A 21,731-nucleotide genomic window follows, 5' to 3' on the forward strand; every position below is an offset into this window, starting at 1 on the left:
TATCACAGGAAGACCTGCCCCATCCCTTTGTCTCCCCCGGCCACCAGCGACCTGGCTCGTGGCAAGAAGGACCTCATCCTCGATCCCTGAATCCTACAAAGCTCTACCATGGTCCTTTTATCAGCAAGTTTACAGCAATTATAGGCACCAAGTGACAGTATCCCACTCACCAGCTATCACCGAGCACCTGCCTCGTGCCTGGTGGTAGGGGGCAAAGGTGTCCCCGACCTCTAGGAGTTGACGCTCCACCTGGGAGGTGGGCAGAGATGAATTAGGAGCACAAGCGGGGAAATGGCAAAAATCCAGGCCGTGGAGGCGCGAAGCTATGCCTCTGACGTCTCAGGGAAGGCGGGGGCGTTCAGAAGGCAAACCCACAGTGGGCAGGGCAGGAGGACCGGGTGCCCCACAGGAGCCAAGCTACAGCCCACGCCGCCTCCATCGGGGCTGGAGTCACAGAGAACCACCTCCTCCCCCGCATTGCTGACGGTCCCGGGCACAACTGCACAGACCACACTTTCTCAGGACAGGGGATGGGGATGCTTGCTTCTCCCCTAAGACCAAGAGACCTGGAGTGCCCCCCACTGTGGCTCTCTAAAGCTGACCCACGGCCCAGACCCTGAACCCACTCCCACAGCCACAGAACTGAGACCCCTGTGTCTAGGCCCCTCCCCACCCAGGGCCGGTTCTGGCTGCTTGATGAGATTTTACTGGTGTGTATTTTTTGCAAAATGTGTCATTTAAACTTACGAGATAAAAATGAGTGTGGGGACACAAGGCTCAGCAACCCTAACCCCCCATTTTTGGTCTTCAGAGCCCTCCCCCACCTGGTTCCCCTCTCTGGCCAGCCTGATTCCCCACCAGCTTCCCACAGTCTTCCCAGCCTGCCCTGCTGCCGGCCTTCTGCTCAGCTGCAGATCCCCTGCTCCTGCACCTCCTCACCCACCCGGGGCGGGCTCCCCGCACCTCACAGCAGCCACAAAGGGCTGGCCCTTGACCCCCGCCCCCCAGGCCGACTTAGCACTCCCTCAGGCCAGGGATGGCACCTCCTACTTTAGCCTCCCCACAGCCCCCAGCAAAGCCCCGAGCCCTAAAGGGGTTATAGATACCAGATAAGTGACTACTAATAACGTTCCTCGTGTTGTCTATAATTTTCGGCTACTAGCTTTAAAATGATTTTGTAGGCAGAAATTTTTAAATGCCCCCTAAGATCCCAGCCTGCTGTGTACAGGCCCCTATCACCCTTAGGGCTGTGAAGATGATGGTGTGCACCGCATGATGAGGCTGTTATAGGAAGATTATCCAGGTGGGCCTAACCTAAGCACATGAACCCTTTGAACCTGGATTGAGGGGTCAGAGACCACAGGCCAAGAAAGGGGAAGCACAGGGGAGAGCCTCCGTCGCTGGCTCTGAAGGCAGCAGGGCCCACATGGAGAGGAGAGGCCTCTAGGGGCTGAGCTGATTCTTACCCAGAGCCTCCAGAAAAGAACTCAGCCTGATGTCACCCGCAGCAGAGAACCCAGCCACACCTCTGACCTGCAGAACTGTGCGCTAATAAACAATGTTGCTTTAATCTGTTGAACTGATAGTTAGTTACACATCAACAGAACACTAATACAAAGGGCATTCGCTATCACAACTTTCAAGCATCAGCCTCATAAACAAGCACCACTACCACCACCTACAAAACCCAGTATGCTGCCCGTAGGCCCCACCGAGTTTTAGCTGTGCGACCTGGAGCCAGTCACTTAACCTCTCTGGTCCCCAGAGTCTTTGTTAAAAAGAAGACAAACCAATTCCTACCCCTGTGTGTGCTACATGACCCAGCAATTCCAGTTCCAGACGTTTCTGCTAAGGTATAATCCAAAAGTGCCCCTAGACATTTACTAACTCTGGAACGATTCCAAATTTTGTGTAGGAAAAACTATATACACAGAAGACAAAGCCTGAAGGGACACCAATAAAAGAAAATTACCACTGCCTTCTGTTTGATTTTTGTCTTCCAGGTTTTCAGCAGTCTATGCTGCTGTGGTAGTTAGAAAAAGTAATAATAAATACCCTTTAAAAAAATCACTCTCCAGATGGCTTCTTTGCAGAAATTGACAAGCAGATCCTAAAACACATATGGAAATCCAAGGGCTCCCAAATAGCCAAAACAATCTCAAAGAAGAAGAAAAAAGTTGGGAGAACTCACACTTCCAGATTTCAAACCAAACCAAAAAGCTACAGTAATAAAAATGCGTGGTGCTGGCATAAGGAGAGACACAGAGACCAAGAGAATGCAGCTGAGAGGCCACCAAACATCCTCCCACCAAAGTCTACAGAAAGCAGTAAAGATGATAATTCAATTCAGCAAATGGTGCTGGGACAACTGGGTGTCCACGTGCAGAAGAATACACCACACACAAAAATCAAAATCAACTTGAAATGGATCAAAGACCTCAGTATAAAAACGAACACTACAGAAGTCTTAGAAAGCAAAATAAACCTTCATGAGCTTGGATTAAGTAATGACTTCTTAGCTACAACACCTAAAGCACAAACCACACACACAAAAAACCAGATAAAATGACTTAAAACTAAAAACTTTTGTCCTTCAAAAGATACCAGCAAAGGAGCACCTGGGAGGCTCAATCAGTTAAGCGTCTGCCTTCCGCTCAGGTCAGATCCCAGAGTCCTGGGATCGAGCCCCACGTCGGGCAACCTGCTCAGCGGTGAGTCTGCTTCTCCCCCCCCCCCCCCCCCCCGCTCCTTCCCTGCTTGTGCTCTCTCTCAAACAGATGAGTAAAATCTTAAAAAAAAAAAAAAAAAAAGATACCTGCAAGTAAAAAGATAGCCCACAGAATGGGAAATGATTTTGCAAAATCCTGAGAAAGGGTTTGTATCTAGAATGCATAAAGTACTCTTACAACTCAACAATAAAAAGACAGCTAATTTTAAAATGTGCAAAAGATCTGGAGAGACATTTCTCCAAAGAAGCACACACATCCCCAACGCGTGAAAAGTCACTAGCAATTAGGCAAATGCAAATCAAAACCACGGTGAGACACCATTTCATACCAATAAGGGTAGCTATAATTAAAAAGGCATACAATAAAAGGTGTTGGCAAGGATGTGGAGAAACTGAAACTTTTCCCACATCGCTGAAAGCATGTAAAATGGTGCAGCTACTTTGCAGAACAGTCTGGCAGTTTCTCCAAAGGTTATATACAGAATTATCATCTGACCCAACAACCCCCACTCCCAGGTATGTGCCAAAAGAGAATACTGAAAACACATGTCCATGCAAAATCTCATACACGGATATTCAAAATATCCACTATTCAAAACAGCCAAAAGGCAGAGACAACCCAAGGTCCATCAACAGATGAAGGCGTAAACACAGTGTAGTCTATCCACACAGTGGAATATTATTCAGCCATAAAAAGGAATAAAGTACTGACACCTCTTACAACATGGATGAAACTTTCAAACGTTACACCAAGTGAAAGAAACAAGTCACAAAAGGCCACATGTTGAATGATTCTCCTTACGTGCAATATCCAGAATCAGCAAGTCTATGGGGACAGAATAATTCCACAGAGACAGAGTGGCTACCATCGCCGGGGGGGGGGGGGGGAGGGGGGCGCGGGCAGGAGGGGTGGGAAGGAAGAGGGACCGACTGTCGATGGGTGTGGGGTTTCTTTTGAGAGTGATGAAAATGTTCTTAAATTGATTGAGGCGAAGGTCGCATGACTATGGGAGGAGACTAGTCACCCCTCAACTGGATGGTATGTGAATTCTATCTCAACAAAGCAGTTATTCGATTAATCTCTGGAATGCAGATGTCCGCACCTACTTCTGCAGGGCTGTTCTGAGGATTCGTGAAACGGTTTGGTTCTAAACAGCCATAGTGGTCTACACATATGTTAACGCGACCATCCCTGGAGATCCTGGCGTGTCAAAAGCTCCTTTCTGATTTACTCAGCATAACCAGCAGCACCTAGTATATATGCCAGACACTGCCCTAGGCATGGGAGATATAAACATGACCTCATCTCTGCCCCCACATGGGGCTGTGAAGGCGTCACAGCTGCTTGCTGGGAAGGGCATGTGCAGGAGGGGTATACACAGGAGGCCCATCTCGTCCTCCCTCAGCTACTAGAAAGAGCTGGTCCCCACCCTGCAGGGAGTCTAACACCCTGCACCTCTCTGATCTTATCTCTGACCACTGTCCTTGTTCACTAGGCTCCTGCCACACTGTCCTCCTTGTTCATCCTTATACATGCCAGGTACATGCATACCACAGGACCTTTGCACTTGCTCTTGCCTCTGCGGTGAGACTCTTGCCCTAGGTACAAACAAGCAGCTCTCAGTTCAAAGCCACCTCTCTGAGGGAGAGGAAACCACCCTGCTTCTTGTTTGAGACCCCTGCAAAGCACACATGGCCATCAGGCCATACATTCATTCACCAAATCTGTCTCCCCAGCTGACCTGTCTGCTCCACAAGGGTTGGGCCTTTGTTTTGCTCAGTGACATATCCCCAGTGGCTACACTTGGAACAGACCCACAGAAGGTGCCCAAACCACCTGCAGCACTGCCTACAGACCTGGGCCGGTCTCTTGGGCACATAGACATCTGGTCCCAGAGGCTGCCTCGCCCGAAGCTCAGTCCTGCCAGCAAACACACGAGACACACCATTTCTGTTATGAAGAAACGAAAACTTAAAAATCCCTGTGTCCCCATGAAGAGAATCAGCTGCAGAAATCAGGTCGCTGACCTGAACGATTACAAAACAGGATCAAAAGGGATGAAGAGCCCATTCCCCATAACAGGCCACGGGGGTCAGCTCTGGGAAGCAAAAGCAATCTGGCACCCAATTTTGCCGCCGCCCCTTCAGAGATGCAATTTCCTCCCCGGACACCACAAAGCACAGCAATTCTATTCCCCTGCTCGCCCGTCTTAATCCTGTTTCATGCAAGACTTTTTCAAGATAGCACCAATCATTTGCAAACCCCAAATCCTGCAGGCAAATGTCTAGGACATACATTAATGATGCCCTTGGCACATATGTTTTACAGGCTTGCCTTAAGCAGAATAAAAAATTATGTTTCCTCTCGTTCCTTCTGAATGATAATCAGGATCTGCAGCCTGTCTCCCGAAAGCTATGACAGTTATGTTTTAATCACTTCCAAACAGGCTCGTCGCTGCTTAATCCACTGATGTGGGCTTGACTGCAACAGGCAGGGGGCCGGCCCGAGCCGGGTGCAAACACCAGGACGCATCACAGGGGTGTCTCCACGCAGCTCTCGCTCCAACAGCACCGCCTTCCGCCCAGAGGATCGTTTTTCTGCAGCTGATTCTCTTCACAGGGACACAGGGAGGAAGAAAACAGAACTTCACAGCCAGGAAGAGTCTTGTCCAATAAACTGGGAAATGAGATGTGAAATCTGCTCATGGGGAGAACCGTGTACCCCAGTTAACGACACAATCCGCTCACCTTGGACCAATGTGCTTATGAGCGCGCAGGCCCTTTCTCTGGCTTTTCATTCTGGAAAGCATGACAGTTGCCACGCTGTCTTTCGAGGATCATTAAAAACATAAAGTATCTCATCTATTAACTGCAATCTGCCCGGGGCTGCACGAGCTGTTCGCCCTGTAAGTAGTCCAGGGAGCTTCTGGAGGATGCTGGAGAAAATGCCTGTGGCACAGGACACCAGCGGGGAGGGCGTGGCAGGAAGTCTTTCAGGCTCTTGAACCCACAGGACGCTCGTGCCCCCTTCCCAGTTCCCACGGCACACCTGCGCCTCCCCCTCTCCCCACGGCGCCCGGGCTCCCCACCCGCCACAGCGCCTGCCAGACGGCAATCGCGCGGGATCTGCCACGCCCCTCACAACGCTACTGCGCCCCCACTTTTGTCTGGGCCCGGATTTGAATCGAGGAAGCCAGACTCCAAGCACACCTCACCCCTTCACCCCTAAACGCCACAGTAGGCTCAACAGATGCTCAAAGAGAATTTCTGAATGAACGGCCTTATATTCATACTGCCTGGCGTAGCCGGAGCCAGGGTTCTGTTTTATAGGAAACAGAGGGCAGCTCACAATATTTTCAACAGTGACAGTCCCGTGGCAGCAGGGTCAGCAGGGCTAAGTCTACAGAGGGAGACAGGGCAGGGGCCAAGACAAGAGATGAAAAAGAGCAGTCGACTGAGAACAGAGCAAGAAAACAAGGGGACTGACCGTGCTGCCTCAGAGATGTCCCTCGGGTGCCCAGACTGGGATGTGGCCAATGTCAGCTGACCTCACCCCTGACCTGCTCAGGCTGGCGTGTGGCCCATGCTCCCCACCGAAAACACCCTTTCTGAGCAGAATCCCTGCCAAGAACCACCGGCAGCCCTCCTCGGACGTAACCAACCAGCAGCGTGGACAAGGAGAGTCCGCGGTGCAGAAAGCGGGTCTGAAAAGCAGTAAGAATCACGCAGGTCAAGCACATGGAGTGGTTTTGTTGGAACCACCAAGACTAGCCGTCCATACCCCCCCCCCGGTTCCCAAGGCGGGGCTCCTGGGACCACCTGCATCAGCATCCAATTCACAAGGGCCCCCAACCCTCGCCCCATGATCCCAGGGCCCCTTTCCCAAGATTCCAACTCCGTTGGTCTGGTGATGGGGCAAAAAGACCCACCTGGTCCCTGAGGCGCACGCCCTTGCAGGTGGTTCTGACACACAACCTCGTGCACTCACTACTCATCCTGCCAGTGGGAATCAGCACCACTGTGTGCGGGCACACCTCCCAGCACTGGGGATTCAGCTGGGAGCAAAATCTGACACTGGGTGCGTGGGCTTCCATTCGAGAGGGAGGAGACGAGAAGTGCACTGCTCCAGGCCAGGGGAAGTTGGGCGGAGAGAACCAGCCAGGGCAAGGAAGGTGGGGTGTGGAGCACAGGGGAGGAGGGGAGGGGGCTGGAGAACGTGTCTCTGAGGAGCGGATATCGGGAGAGAATGGACAGGTGGCGAAGAGTTCTCCGTGCCAGGGGCTGCAAGTGCACAGGCCAGGTGCAGACTGTAACCTTGCCCAGAGCGCAGGGGGTGTGTGCCTTAGCCTCTGGGAGGTGATCTCTAGGCTGCTGGAGTGTCCTGCCAGATGGTTTACATGGGAGCCTTGGGCTGGCCAAAAAGGACCAACATGGCTTAGGGTGGGGGCTTTGGGCCACACTCTCTTCATCACGGGGTAAGGCTGGAGACAGGTTGGTCCCCAGGGCAGTCAGACACGCCTCTAGGATGGCACCCCAATAAACACTCTGGACCACGAGGCTTGGGGACCTTCCCTGGCTAGCGATGCTCAGAGAATGCTGTCTTCTCATTGCCAGTAAGTGACGGTGTCCACGATGCCACGAGGAGACATTTGGAAACGCCACGTTCGGTGCCCTCCCGGGCCTGCCCTAGGTGCCTCCTCCCCTGGCTGATTTTCACCTGTGTCCTTTCACCATGATGAACCGTAACAGCGAGTATGGCAGCATTCGGTGAGTCCTGCGAGTCTTTCTAGTGTCAAACCTACAGGTCGTCTTGGGGACCCCAAACTTGCAATTAGTGTCAGAAGTGAGGGTGGGCTTGGGGGCCGGCCTCTTGTATCACACACCTGGGTGGGCACAGGCTCAGTGGCAAGCCAAAAGGGGAGGCAGGAAGTGACGTGAGCTGGGCTGCCCTCCCCCCCACCGCACGCCCGGGGACAGGCCACAGTGGCCTTGGGACCAGCTACTCCCCCAGCGAGGAGAAGCTGCTGCTGATGGCAGCAGACCCCAACTCAGGGGTACACCCAGGCCCCACATGCCCGGCAAACACGAGTGAACCAAGGGCAGCCGAGCTCAGCCATGTATCCCCCGAGCCACCGCCCGCCCGAGTCTCTGTTGAAAAAGGCTCTAGTTGGTGATAACTGATATTTCCCGCACACTCCTCCACACTGCCACCACAGCGACTAACAATCCACAGCCAGCCAACCCGCTTGCTTTGGAAAACGCTTGATAAAGAGAAAAACAGGCCACCAGCCTGCCTCAAGATGCTGCCCGCAGTCTGAGAGCAGGTAGAACCTTCCAGAAATTGCCCATCTCCTGGCACAGGTACTCCAGGCTGGCGGGACGGCCAGAGGAGCAGACAGCTCAGTGTCTCGCAGCTGGCCCTTCCAGGAACCTGGCGAAGTTGCAAGGCCCCCCTGGCGCAGCCCAGGTGGCCATCAGAGCCAGGAGCTGGCGGGGGGGGGGGGGGGGGGGGGGGCAGCAGTTTGGGAAGGCAGGTGACCTAGCCTGGTGTCTTAGTTTCCTACGGCTGCTCTAACAAAGGACCACAGATTTGGTGGCCCACACAGCACCAATGTATCGTCTTACAGCCCTGGAGGTCAGAAGTCCAAAATCAGCTGCCCCGCCCTACGGTCACAGTGTTGGGAGGGCTGGCTCCTTCTGGAGGCTCTGGTGGACAATCCGTTTCCTTGCCTCTTCCAGTTTCCAGACGACACCTGCATCTTTGGTACCTGGGCCCTTCCAGCACCTTCCAAGCCCGCGGTGTAGCGCCTGCTTCTGTCATCATGCTGCACCTTCATGCGGGGGCAAATCCCTCTTGCCCCTCCCCTTCTAAGGATTCTTGTGCCGGCACCGGGCCCACCTGGGGTGACCCAGGATCATCTCCCAAACGAAGAGCCCTGTGTTATGTCCACAGAGTCCCTTTTGCCACATAAGGAGGTAATATTCCCATGGACACCTTGGGGGGGCCATGACTCAGCCCACCACCCCTGAGTTCCCAGAAAGAGAGCCCAGGGCCAAGCTCACTGCTGCTCCCTTGCTGGGGTGGGGGCAATCCCAGGCTGGCAAGAGTGAGCAGGAAAGGAGGTGAGGCAGGTGCACCCCTGAGCTGACCACAGCTTCGGAAGAAAACCCGTCAGTGCTCAGCCATGCAGCCTCCCAACCACCCAGCGGGGAAGTAACGGAGAGGCTTTCATTCTCTGGTGCCTTCTGGTCCTGCTTTGTCTGATGGGGCATGGCCTTGCCCGTGCTGCCAGCCCCTCTAATCAGCACACCCCATTCCCTGCAGCATGGCCCTTCAGCCGAATCCAGAATCCAGAAGAGCTGGAGAAGCCGAGCCCACACAGGTCCCATTGGGCTGGCCCCGGATGCGGAGACGCTGCGGACCCCTCCACATGGGCTGATGAAGGACAAGCAGCTGACCAGCCCTCACCCCATGGGGTCCGAAACAGCCTGCGGGCTTGGGAGTCACGGCGGCACAACGGAGGATGTGGGGCCAGGTGAATCTGAGAGGAGCATGAAGCAGCCCCCACCAGAAGGAAGGCGATCTGTTCATCTCACTACGCCCAGGGCCATGCACGGCACAAAACGTTCAGCCCGGGCTCAGCGAACAAGGTGCCACTGACTAGACCCATTCAGGCCCGCACACACCGCTAACAGGTGTAACCGGGCAGTGGGGGGTGGGATGCCTCTCCCCTCTGTCCTCATGTGAACGTGAGGACAGCACCAGCTCTCCTGGGGGTGTTTCAGGGAGGCGATGCTTGTAAACTCTCTGGCTTTGCTCAAACGCTGAAGAAGGAGAAAGCCAAAAGGTGGTGTGTGGCAGTGAATCCTGTCAGCTGGGCTGGGCCACGGAAGGCCTGGACACCGGATTCAACATTCCTCCTGGCTAGGTCTGCGAGGATGTTTCCGGAAGAGATGTGCATTTGAATTGGCAGACTGAGCAAAGCAGAGGAGCCTCTCCCGACATGGATGACACGGGCGGGCCTCATGCAATCCACTGAGGACCCCAATAGCCCAAAAACGTGGAGGAAGGTGGGGTTCACCCTCCTGGGCCTGCCGGCTGAGCTGCACGTCAACCCTGTCCTCGGCCCCCCTGGCCCGCCCGCCTTGGAACCACGGCACCTGCTGTGCTGGGTGTCTGGCTGTGGACAGCAGATCGTGGGGCTCCAGTCACGTAAGCCCATCTGTCATAATAATTATTATAACTAGATGTAGACAGACGGATAGATGGGTCCACTCTGTTGGTTCTGTTCCTCTGGAGAAGCCCAACTGATACAGTGCAAACCTACTACTGAAACATCCCCCATAACAGTCTTTTGGTGGCTCAAAACAGGGTCCCTTTCCTCACCAACATTCTTGTGTTCAGAGTAACAGAGTGAATATTCGAGGGAAAAAAGTTCTTAATAAAGTAAACCAGGTAATGTCAGTTGTTAGGAATCAAGGTTTTCGGGTGGACCCTAACACAGGCCTTTTCAAGGTCAATTTGTACCAGGAGACAATTTGGCGAAAGCATTCCTGATCCTGCGCCAGCCCCCATGAGAACGCGGTTCTGCGCCACGTCGGGTGGAGAAATGTTTTGAAGAGCACTTCTAATAGTCTGTGTCTGTGGCATGGACTGTCACAGACAGCGTCCTCAAAGCCTGGGGGTCACCTGTGTCTGCCTCGGGCTGCTGAAGTGAAAGCTTTTCCATGGCCACCTGCTCTGGCGCGGAGCTGGGTCTCACGGGACGAGGAGGCTGTCAGCGCCCGAGGCTTTGCTCGTCCATGAGGGGGCGGGGGGGGGGGGCGGTTAACTCTTGAAGCCCCATTGTGGTTCAGATCAGAACAATCAAAACTGCAATCAGCACTCAAAGATGCACAGACACCACAAATAAAGCCTCACCGCTGAGCCACGGCTCAGAAACCAGGCTAAGGAGACGGAAGCTGCTGCTGACACTCTGAATTAGCCATGGGACCCCAGCCCTCCCGTCGTGGCTTCCCTGACCCGGGGGACCAGCTCCAGGGCCCGCCCCTCGCCCTCCACCCCCCTACCTGGCCTAGCAGTCCGCCCACCACAGCCCAGAAGGAAGGTGCTGACCGAGGTGCTCCTTACCTTGACCAGCTCCTTGAATTTGGGGTCATCCTTGGAGGTGGGGTCAATCATTGTGCGCTCCTCGTTCTCCTCTGCCGGGGGGGGGGGGGGGGGAAGAGAGTCACGGTCAGCACTAGGGGGCGTGGCAGGGCCGTGGGGACGGCCAACTCCCCTCGCCCGAAGTCAGGGAGAGGGACTGAGAGCAGAGAAGCCAGTCATTCCCTCAGTGGGTCACGCACTGGGAGGACAGCACACACACGGGCTGAATCGGATCCATGGGAAAAGCTCCTGGCAGCCGCTGTTAATAAATGCATACACCGAGAAAGCTCCCCGCTCCGTAAAATAGGACGGACCAAAACTTTAGAAAAAAAAAATCGCAAAAAAAGAGGAAGGGGGTGGATGATGTTTCACAATAAAATGTGTTCAGCCCTGTTCTGTTTGTTACCCGTTTTCCCTCCATGTTCAGGCCTCAATCTACGGACAGTGGGGCCCAGGAGCCGCTGCAGAGGGGCTGGCATGAGGGTGAGGAAGAGGGGCCCTACACACAGGAAAGCCCCCCGACGGCCCGACACCATCCAGAACAAAACTGGCCGCGCCCGCGTGGAAGGAGAGGGCGTGGGAGGCACTGCGGACCACACACGGGGACGTGGAGGGGGAGGCCTCGGGACCTGAGCAGGGGAAGAGCCCGCAGGACACACAGGTGGCGATGACCAGGCTCCCACAGAGCTAGGGCCCCTGTCCGTGCCAGTGGGAACAGAATGGCTTTGACAGGACTGGCTTCACAATTCACAGTAGCAAATTTTAAAAACTCACAAAATGGAAAACTATTTTTGGAGTCATACAGGTCTGATGCCTGAGAGGGATGTTCCAGGTAACACACAGGAGAACACACGGGGCTCCCTTGTGATATAAGGCCCTCAGCAGCCTCCCAGTGCTCCTGGGACCAAGGCCAGCACCCTCCACATGCCTCCAAGGCCCTCTGCAGCCTCACTTCCTCAGCTGTCCCTGGCACTTTCCACCCTCCAGCCCTTCCAGCCTTCCCTAGCTCCTCAGCAAGCGTCACCACTGCCTGCCACAGGACCTTGGCACATGCTGCTCCCTGTCTGATACCCTCTTCCTCCACTCCACATCCCCTTCACCTTTCAGATCTCAGTTCCAGGTGCTGATCAGGTCAGTCCTTATCAAGGTCACACGAGCTTCAGGACAAGCAGAACCTTATGGAACAAACTGAAGGACACCAACTCCCCTTGCCCAAGAACGGCTATTTATAAAGATGGCAAAACGAGGAGGGTTATGGCCGAGGGAAAGGCAAGTTCAAGGCATTACTGACAAAACAAGAGCCTGTCATGTGTTTAGGATAAACCTTCTAGCCCCCTGTTAGTCTAAATCAGGGTTCTCAACAGGAGCAACTGTGTCCTTCCCCCACCCCAGGGGGCATGTAGCAATGTCTGGAGACATTTTTGGTTGTCCCAGCTGGTGGCACTTCATGGGTAGAGGTCAGGGATGCTCAAACCCCACAAGACCCAGGATAGCCCCCCCAGTAAAGAATTACCCAGTGCCAGATATCCATCCCGAGATGGGGCATCCTGTCCTGTGTCCAGCTAATTTCCAGACCCACGAGCGAGTCCCCCATTTCCCCTTAGAGAGGGTCACCCAGGAGCCTGCTCTTCAGCCAGACGGAAGATGACCAGCAGCATGAACAGTGAAGAGTCATGCTCTTCCAAGAGGAGAGGGGCCGCAGTGGACCCCAGCAGGATCTCAGGGTCCTCGTCCAGCACTTGGCTTCAGGTCCGCCACGCTGAACCTGTTTGCATTTCTCCGCACGCTCTTGCTGGCCTGGCCTTGTCGTGGAGACCACAAAGGAGGGACCAACCGGGACTTCCCTTTGAACCAGGGTTTAGAGATAATCAGAATGTTCCACAACTGCCTTTCAGACTGATCAGATCCCAAAACACGCTTTAAGAAAAATGTGTCCAGGGGCGCCTGGGTGGCTCAGTCGTTAAGCGTCTGCCTTCGGCTCAGGTCATGGTCCCAGGGTCCTGGGATCGAGCCCCGCATCGGGCTCCCTGCTCAGCGGGAAGCCTGCTTCTCCCTCTCCCACCTGCCCTGCTTGTGTTCCCTCTCTCGCTGCGTCTCTGTCAAATGAATAAATAAAATCTTTAAAAAGGAAAAAAAAAAAGAAAAATGTGTCCAGACTGTCACCTCATCAGTGCTGGCTGTGATGTGGCCTCAAGGAGGTGGGTACCGGGGCCCTCACCACTTGGTGGGTCCTACCCAGCAAGCCCACGGCCTCGGGACAGCTCTGGCTTGCGCAGAGATTGGGGTGTATTAATTATGTTTCCTACTTTCTATATTTTCGAATGCTTTGACACCTTGGGGCCTGGGGACCTAGAGACACTGCCCCTCCCAGGGCCCAGGACACACCAATCAGGAGAGCCCCTAGAGCCCCCCGAGATTATCCCAACCAGCCAGTCCACACCTGCCTACACTGCCCCACCCAGTCCTTCCCACAAGAAAAGAAAGGCCACGCCTTCCCCTCACTCTTGCTTCCGGCCCAACCCTGGCGTGCCCCCACCTTGGGAACTGGTGTATAACAAGCTGTCTTTTTCAGCGCTGTTCAACTCTCAATCCGTTGACCTCATCGTACGTAACTACTAATACAACTGACGCTGGAAATCAGACAGGCAGAAACTTACAAAGGAAGACTGGGTTTTCTTTCCTACCGACTTTTCTAAACGTGACCTTGAGCTAAGAGCCCAGACTCTCGGATGCCACCTGGTGTGATGTCTGGTCACCAGGCCCTGGTGCTCCTCCTCAGCCTCACCAACCGGGGGAGCTCAGCAGCATCATGACAGGGGGTTGGCAGAGCCCACGGTACCTAGCAGGGTGTCTTCGGGATGGATATCTGCCGAGGCGGGGGACATCGGCGAGTTGATGGCATGTCTGCCTTCTTCCTGCAGGTCAGTCACTGTCGAGAAAGGAAAACGAGGGTCAGTGTCAACGGAGTACCGTGGCCTCACATGTTGGCAGTGGAAACACGCAGGAATCAACTCCTGCTTTTTAAGCATTTAACAAACATTCCTAAATGGCCTGTCGCCCAGAAAGAGTCCGAGCAAAAATGCTCCGAACTGAGAATACGTTCTGCAGTTCCCCCCTCTGGCGCCAACTATTTCCTGATGCCCGCCAAGCCCTGCCAGTCTGTTTCCGCTGCTCTCTGGAATACATGACTAAGACACGGAAGCTTCTGGATGCTTCCAGATCCGCCCAGGCCTGCTGAGATAGACCAAGCTGGAACCGCAGAGACAGGGCCTGAAATGGCGGGCTCTCCCCTGCTCCCTGGAGAGCTGTGTCCTCAGCCATGGGATCTGGGGGTGGAGGCCGCTCCCAACGTGCACACAGGCAAGTCCCAAATTTACAGTGATGCTATTGTCAATGGTCAGGTTCAAGGGAACAGAAGCCTGAGAGCAGATAAGGGCCAGCACTGGGGCACTAGAATCTAACCAACCGGACCCAAGGCTTCGAGCTGGAGGTACCATGACCTGCGGTGTGGACAGCACCAGCCTGTGTGTGTGTGTGTGTGTGTGTGTGTGTGTGTGTGTGTGTTGGGGGAACACTCAATAATCACAGGGTGCAGAGGGCTACAGGATCAGAGGCACAGCATGGATACCAGGGGCAGAAAGGATCCTTTGCCCCCCAGGAAAACGCCTCGAGTCACATCTGCCAGAGGGCACCACCGGGACCCCTGGGGACCAACACCCTCACCCTGTCCACCGTTTCCTCTGGCGCCCAACTACTCCTGGGACTCCAGCCTCCAGCCCCAGGGTCCGATTCAGTGGGTGGGGCCTGGGCACCTGATGCTTTTGACAGCCCTGGTTGAGAGCTCTGGGCCACAGTCCCCAACCACATGCCACAGACTGGCCTCCCCATTGGTGGTCCCGGGTCACCGGTGAGCTCCGGCCTTCTCTTCCATGAAAACTTCTCATACGTGAAAACCTCTTTCCTCTTCCACTACCAGAGTCACTGCGAACCGTTCACAACACCTATCCCGGGCATCTGAAGGGTAACCAAGGGGACAGGGCCTGATGGCTTTGGAGCAGGCAGGCTGGGGCGGTACCCCCCAACTCTGCTAGTGGTATGACCCCAGGCAAGTCCCAGTCACCCCTCAGGGCCCCTGGGAGGACGAAATGATGAATGTCAGCTGTCCAGCCCAGAGCCAGGCACACAGTGGGCTCCGTGGATGGCCAGCCCTCCTCCCTGCGCGAGAATGTCCGTGTCTCACACCAGAGAAGGCCCTGAGACGAGGCTTTTTACAGAGTAAACTCTCGCATCCCCATGTCCCCTAGCAGCACGATTCACAAGAGGCGGCAGCACCTGAAGAGCCCACTGATGGGTGGGTGACTGAGCGAGAGGCGATCTACCCGTACAACGGAACGCTACTCGCCTGTGGGAGGGAAGGCCGTTCTAACACCTGCTACCGCACGGATGAACCTCGAGGGCAGCACGACGCCTGGTACAGTCTCAGTAGGACAAACACAGTAAGGGACCCAGAGTCATCAAGCCTCAGACGTAAAGTCGAATGGCGGGGGGGAGGGGGGCCCGTGTTTAACGCGGATGGAGTTTCCACGCCAGATGATGAAAAGCTTCAGGAGATGATGGTGGCGGTCACACCACACCATGAACGGACTTCATGCACACGCTCACAAAGAGTTAAAATGATACATTTTATGTTATGTATGTTCTACCACAAGAAGAAAGAAGAAAGAAAGAGAGAGAGAGAGAGAGAGAGAGAGAGAGAGAGAGAGAGAAAGAAAGAGAAAGAAAGAAAGAAAGAAAGAAAGAAAGAAAGAAAGAAAGAAAGAAAGAAAGAAAGAAAGAAAAAGAAAGAAAGAAAGAAAGAAAGAAAGAAAGAAAGAAAGAAAAGAAAGAAAGAAAGAAAGAAAGAAAGAAAAGAAAGAAAGAAAGAAAGAAAGAAAGAGAAGAAAGAAAGAAAGAAAGAAAGAAAGAAAAGAAAGAGAAAAGTGGACCCTCTGCCAACAACATCCTGGTCTGGAAGTTGGAAGTCGTCCCCCGCGGTCAGCCCCGCGCACGCACACCCTCTAATCCCACACCCACCTCCCCAGGGCACGTCCTAGGGAACAGACGGCACGCACAGCCGTCTTTGTATCCCTGACCCCTTAGCTTAACCTGTGCGAGACGCACACAAACGCTCGGCCCCTTTAAGTGTGATGATGCAGAGGTAGGTTTTGGAGATGCCCCCACCCTGCTCCCCAGCAATAGTCCACAGACACCCACGGGGGGCCCAGGCCAGCTCCGAAAGCAGCGACCACATTTCAGCAATCGCTTTTACTATGTAACGAGTTACGAGAAGCATCTTAGCCAGCAAAAAGCTTCCAAAGGCAGAAAAAGGAAAGCGGAAAAGGGGATCTTGCACGGAAGTCACCTATACACGAGGAGCATGCTCCTGAAACGGTGAGCGGGGTGTATGCGGAGACCCTGAACGCCTAAGTCCCATTTCCCAGGCCGATATCACAGAAGGACAAAGGGGCCAGGGGGGTCCCTTCGGGTCCAGGTGGTCGGGGATATGGTTATGTTCACAGCCCGGGAAAGAAGAAAAGGCGGAGGGTGGCCCAGGTGAGCCACACAGGTGAGTCATGACAAGCCCACAACTCGGCTCAGAAAGATGCCGCACAAGTCACGCGCTCACCGGGACACAGGCCGTGCGACAGGGGGAGGGCGGAAGGGTGGACACGCAGGAATGCTTCCAGGGGGCCCTCCCGCCTGATCTCAAAGACACGGGGAGCAGGGGGAAGAGAAAGCAAACAGCATTTTCAAAGCACAGAAACTGGGTCACATGGAAACAGAAATTTCCACTCCGCCCTTGAACATCAAAGATAACACTAAACAGGACCCGAGATTTCTCGACCTTAATAAACGAGAAACGCTCTCACAGAACCACCCGGGCTCTGGCTCGACAGCGCATTCCAAAGAAGCTTGTTGTGTGCAAAGCTCCGAAGGAAACAAGGGCAGGGCCAGCGCTGACGAGCCCGGGTCTGTGACCACAGAGCCGGGGGTCCGAATCCCACTTTACCACACGCAGGCAATGTGGCCTGGAGGCGTCCCTTCACCTTGCCAAGCCTCAGTTTCCCCAGCTGTAAAATGGGAGTGGCAGCAGTATCTGCCTCACAGGGAGTTCTGAGGAGTAAGTGAGACCATGAGTGCTCAGCTCCTGGTTCAGAGCACAAGCTCTGTGAAGGTGAGGAATGGAGGTGGGAAAGCAGGCTCCAAGTGAGGGACAAAGGAAAGAGTGGAGAAGGGGAAGGCGTGGCTCTCCCGCACCCCAGGAAGAACCAGGGAAGGCTTCCTGGAGGAGGCAGCAATTGAGTGCAACTTTGAAAGATGGCAAGAATCTGGAGAAGGGACTTTGGGACTCTCTGCAAAGCATACAGGTGACAGACAGATTGGAGCCTGGATTCTGGAAGCCCACCGCGCAGCCACATCGATGCTGAACCACAGGAGGGTTTGACAGACACTTCTTGGGGACTCTATTTCTCAGAGCCCGGGTTCCCCAGGGGACACAGCCCCGTTGCTGAGGACCTTTCTGTCTATATCTGATTACCGTCTTCCAAGGGTCAGTCTGACATTTGGAAGGAGGGGCTCCTCTTGAACCATGGCTTCTCCCTAAGGACCCCGCTCTGCCAGTTTAGTGGCTTTCCGTTAATCCCTGGAATGTCCTCTTTTTTAAAGTACTGGTCCATTTGCCAGAAAGCAGAACACTTCAAAGATGCAAAATGCCGGCTGCCTTGAATCACGGAGAAAGATCTGCTGGCCTGGGAGAGCTGGCGTCTGGTGCGCACAACGGGTGTGGACGTTCAAACAGACGGGGGCTCGATGCCATGAGGCTGAGGACACACTGATTTCCTGAGTGCGCGCCATTGTTTTGAGATGAATGCCCCTGTCCACATAAAACCTGACAGCCCGCCACGAGGAAATCCATGGCAAAGTTTCCCGCTGCACCCAAGTCCACCTCCCAGGGGTGTGGCTGCATGGCCATGGGCCGCACAGGGGACACGGGGCTGAGGGAAAAGCCAGGAGGTTGAGAGGAAGGATGGAGGCCAGGTCAGAAGACAGAGCCAAGGGGGGGGTGGGGGGCGTTTGATAGCACAAGTGCCCCTTTGGGGACGGCCACCCCTCACTCAGCGGGGGCAGAGGGCAGACCAGGACATGCAGACAGCAATCACGTCTTACAAGCTTTCAGAAAAGCTCAAATTTCAGGTTTAGTGTGGAATCTCCCAATTTATAAATGCAAGCACATCGTTCCAATTCTGTGAGCCAACCCGGGGCCATCAGTTTGCAACCTCAGGTCGCAGTGAATGTACAATCCACGTTCCCACCCATCCCTGGGAAGTGGACAGAGGGCTGCTCATGTTTCCTGAGTACCTACTATGCACCAGGCAACTTCCGTGACATCCATTCATCGCATCTCCTAACAAGTGAGGGAGCGGCTGGGTCCTAGCAGGGCCGGCACCTGTTACATGTGAAGGCACCTGATATACACCCCCCAGTGAGCCCCAGAGTCAGGACTGAACCCGGTTCTACATGGTCCTGCACCTCACTATGCCTGGCTAAGTCCTACGCACCTTCAAGCCTCAGCTTATTGGCAACCTCCTCCAGGAAGCCCTCCTGGGTGCTACCTTCCCAAGCCGGGCTCCTCTCTGCCTAGCTCACATCACACAGCCGTCCAGCTTTCTCTTTCCTGGACCATCTGCCCACCCACACCAGCACTGGCTCAGCTCCTGCGCACCATAGGTCTTCACACATGAGGAGCAGTACAACAGAAGGCTTCGAACCCTGGAGCCGGTCTGCTGGTTTCAGATCCCGGTTTGACCACTGATGAGCTGATGATCCTGGGCAAGCTACTTATTTGCTCTGTACCTCGGCTGCCATCTGTGAAATGGGGGAACCCCTCAGTGAGAGATTGCAAGACTCCATGAGGCGCTGGCATGCAGTAAGCGCTCAATAAATGCTAGCTTTTAGCATCTGCTGGATCGATGTATACAGGCATGCTTCCAAAGCCCGATCCTTTTCCATCACCCCACCCAAGGACTGGGCAAGGCTTAAAAAACAAAACAAAACAAAAAAAACTCTCCTGCCTGGAATTACAAGCACATAAAAAGGAGGAAAGAACTGGAAACTATAACCTCAACACTTGAAAGCATCTCATAAAGAGCCTGCCATTTGCACCCCAGGCCAAATGCAAAGGTTCCATCTTTGATTTTTTTTTTTTAATCTTTTCCTTTGTATGGGTTTCATTTATTTATTTACACCCAGGCTCCTTCCAAAAAAAAAACAGGCTTTTAGACACCTTGTTTTTTTTTTTCCCCTTTGACATTCTTGAGAACGCATGCCCTGAAACCGCCCGACTCACAGAGCAAGGTCATCGTCAGGGACACACGTGAATCTAAACTTACACAAAGGCTTCTCCGCCTCTCGTTCCACGAGGGGCGCCGGGGCAGGAAGGGGGATCACAAGGCACCCGCTGCAAAGATGGGGTGCAGGGAGTCCACGGGGGGCTCACCCGTGTGGCTCCGTGGCGGATACAAAGCCCTGCCGAGGGGTGGGCCGCGGCCTCGGACGCTAAAGCAGTGACAATTCCATTTTCTGACCTTTCAACACAGCCGTGATGTTTTGCCACCTGTGGAGACTTTTTTACACATAGCTACGCTTCTTGGTTTTCGTGCAGAACAAAAGATTAGGAGGAGAATTTTCCGCAGCGGGAGAATTTTCCGCAGCGCCGTGGGAACCGGACCCAAGAGAAAGCCCCCACAAAACAGCGCGTCACCTGATCCACGTCTACAAGAGGGGCCAGAAAATGGCAGGAAAGCTGCCTCGGCTCTGGACGCTTACCCTTCCTGGTCTAGACACACCCACTCCCAGGCCGGGCCGGTCCTCAAGGGAACGGAGTGGTCCTCGGAGTTGCCAGGAAAACGAAGGGAGGGTAGAGGCGCATGTGCCCCCACGGGCCGGGCTAGGGCAGTTGGGGGGACAGAAACTTCCCGGTGCTTAGGAGGACCCAACCGTGAGGCTTTCCCGGCCTCTGCCCAACAGTAAGGGCTTCCGTCTGCGCTCAGAGGGGTCGTTTCTCTGCAGAAGTCATAGTTGATCAGAATAATGAAATTCACCAGCCATGGAGCTCTTCACTCAGTGGTTCTGCTGAAAGGGAGTCCCGTTGTACGGCCCGTGAAGATCTCACAGCTCCGTTAAAACAGGGCCCAGGAAGGTGTCCCGCAGAGCAGACGGACAGCTGGGGAAGGGGGGACCACTCTTTCTGATCTCCGCAGAGACAGTGTTCACCCCAAGCTACGATCACCACATGGGATGGGGAGTTCTTTCCGGAGCTACCACGCTTGCAAAGGCCTTGGAGTGTGAGGCCAGTTCTTTCCCAGGAGGTTATGATGTCCAGGTTCAATCTCCACAATTCTCAGGATTCTAGCGGATAGGTGGCGGCATCCGGCCCGGAGTCAAAGGCTATGGGGACCTGATGTCCCCAAGGAGTCCAGCTGCCCTTCCTGACCTGGATGTGGGACAAGAGGGAAATTACTCTCAGCGATCCGCGAGGGAAAACATACAAGAGAGAGCCTCTTGACCTTTTAAAGTGGCAGATCTGGTTTGTTTTCACTGCGGAATGGAATCCAAGGATGCTGGCCCATCATAAGGAGCTCGGTGTATTTATGTGTGTTTAACTCTCAGTAATTTCTCAGCTGAGGATGAGTGTCTGAACCATGCTGACAACACCACAGGAATAAAAAAGTCCCAAGACTGTGGCCCACACTGTAAGGATGGCTCAGCCTGACATCTGATTTATGGGGTTTGCTCTGCTGGGGCACGAAGTTCCATCTCATTTCTCGAGGCGAAATAAGTTTCGAGGCTAAAATAAATGTGTGAGCATTTCAATAAAGCAAAATCCAAAGGAGGTCAGCGGGCGTTACTGACCCCGACACTGAGAGCGCGCAGTTGAAGATCTGTCTTGTTGAGGCAGCGGCAAGCCTCGGGTTCAGCAGGCTGCTGATCTAATGAACGCCGGTCAAAGGCCACCTCCGCGTTGGCACTTGGCCAGGCACTAAGGGGACAGGAGAACAAGACAGAAGGGGCCTGCTCTCAGGCCGCCGAGGGTCCGGGTGCCGGCAGCAGATGGAGGGGAAGGACGTGCCTGGCCCCTTCCACCCCACAGCCTGGCCTAGCGCCCAGCACAGAGAAGGCTCTAAAGGAGTGAATGCATGATGCCCTCAGTGCAATACACATCGTGCTGCTTTCAAAACAAAACAGCAGGATATTTATGCAAACGGCACAATCGGAAACCCCGAACTACACATTTCTAGGTGTACACATCTACATTCGTAGAGAAAAGAAGGAAAGGCTCCACTCCCAAATGACAAGAGCTGTGTCACTTCGAAGGGATGAGGGCGGAGGGAAGGAGGAGACAGAAAGGCTGGGCCACAACCGTGTTCCTACATTATTGTGAGATGAAATCAAAAGAAGGGACAAGAAACAGACACTCTGGGAGGAGTCGGTGCCCCCGTGGGGCCCGAAGCCCGTGATAGCCAATCCTACAGGGAAGGAGGCCTGCCGGAGCCGAGCCTGTCCAGGCCGCAGACCCGGGGCTTCCCTGCAGGACGGCCTGCATCAGGAGAGCGGTGTGTCTGCTGCAGAGCCCCGAGGAAGTCACAGAGGGCCATGCGCCCATGCCTTCGTGTGCAGGCAAGGGAGAAGCGAGTTTTGGGGGTGAAGGAATGGATCTCCCCCAGGCAATTCTGTCATCCCCTCCAGGCTCCGGGAAATGCCTTCTGCTGGATGCGAGAGGCATCTACACAGCTCAGAACCTTGGAATACCCTGTC

At 54.4% G+C, this 21,731-nt stretch overlaps 1 protein-coding gene across 3 annotated transcripts in view; it reads right to left on the bottom strand.

Annotated features, from left to right (window-relative positions):
* PARVB (parvin beta) overlaps nucleotides 1-21,731 on the bottom strand; it is a 95,156-nt gene that overhangs the window by 38,222 nt on the left and 35,203 nt on the right. Inside the window, exons 2-4 of one of the 3 annotated variants that reach the window (XM_027594989.2) lie at nucleotides 20,018-20,409; nucleotides 13,717-13,806; nucleotides 10,860-10,930 (exon numbers count right to left, since the gene is read on the bottom strand). In XM_027594989.2, the coding sequence (XP_027450790.1) occupies nucleotides 10,860-10,930; nucleotides 13,717-13,806; nucleotides 20,018-20,024 (168 nt within the window). In that variant the 5' untranslated portion in view covers nucleotides 20,025-20,409. Of the gene's footprint in view, nucleotides 1-10,859; nucleotides 10,931-13,716; nucleotides 13,807-19,742; nucleotides 19,937-20,017; nucleotides 20,410-21,731 lie in introns of those variants that run through there. The other 2 variants (XM_027594990.2, XM_027594988.2) reach the window with 2 other exon arrangements.

The sequence above is a fragment of the Zalophus californianus genome, chromosome 9 (assembly GCF_009762305.2).
Source record: "Zalophus californianus isolate mZalCal1 chromosome 9, mZalCal1.pri.v2, whole genome shotgun sequence".
Lineage (NCBI taxonomy): Eukaryota > Metazoa > Chordata > Mammalia > Carnivora > Otariidae > Zalophus > Zalophus californianus.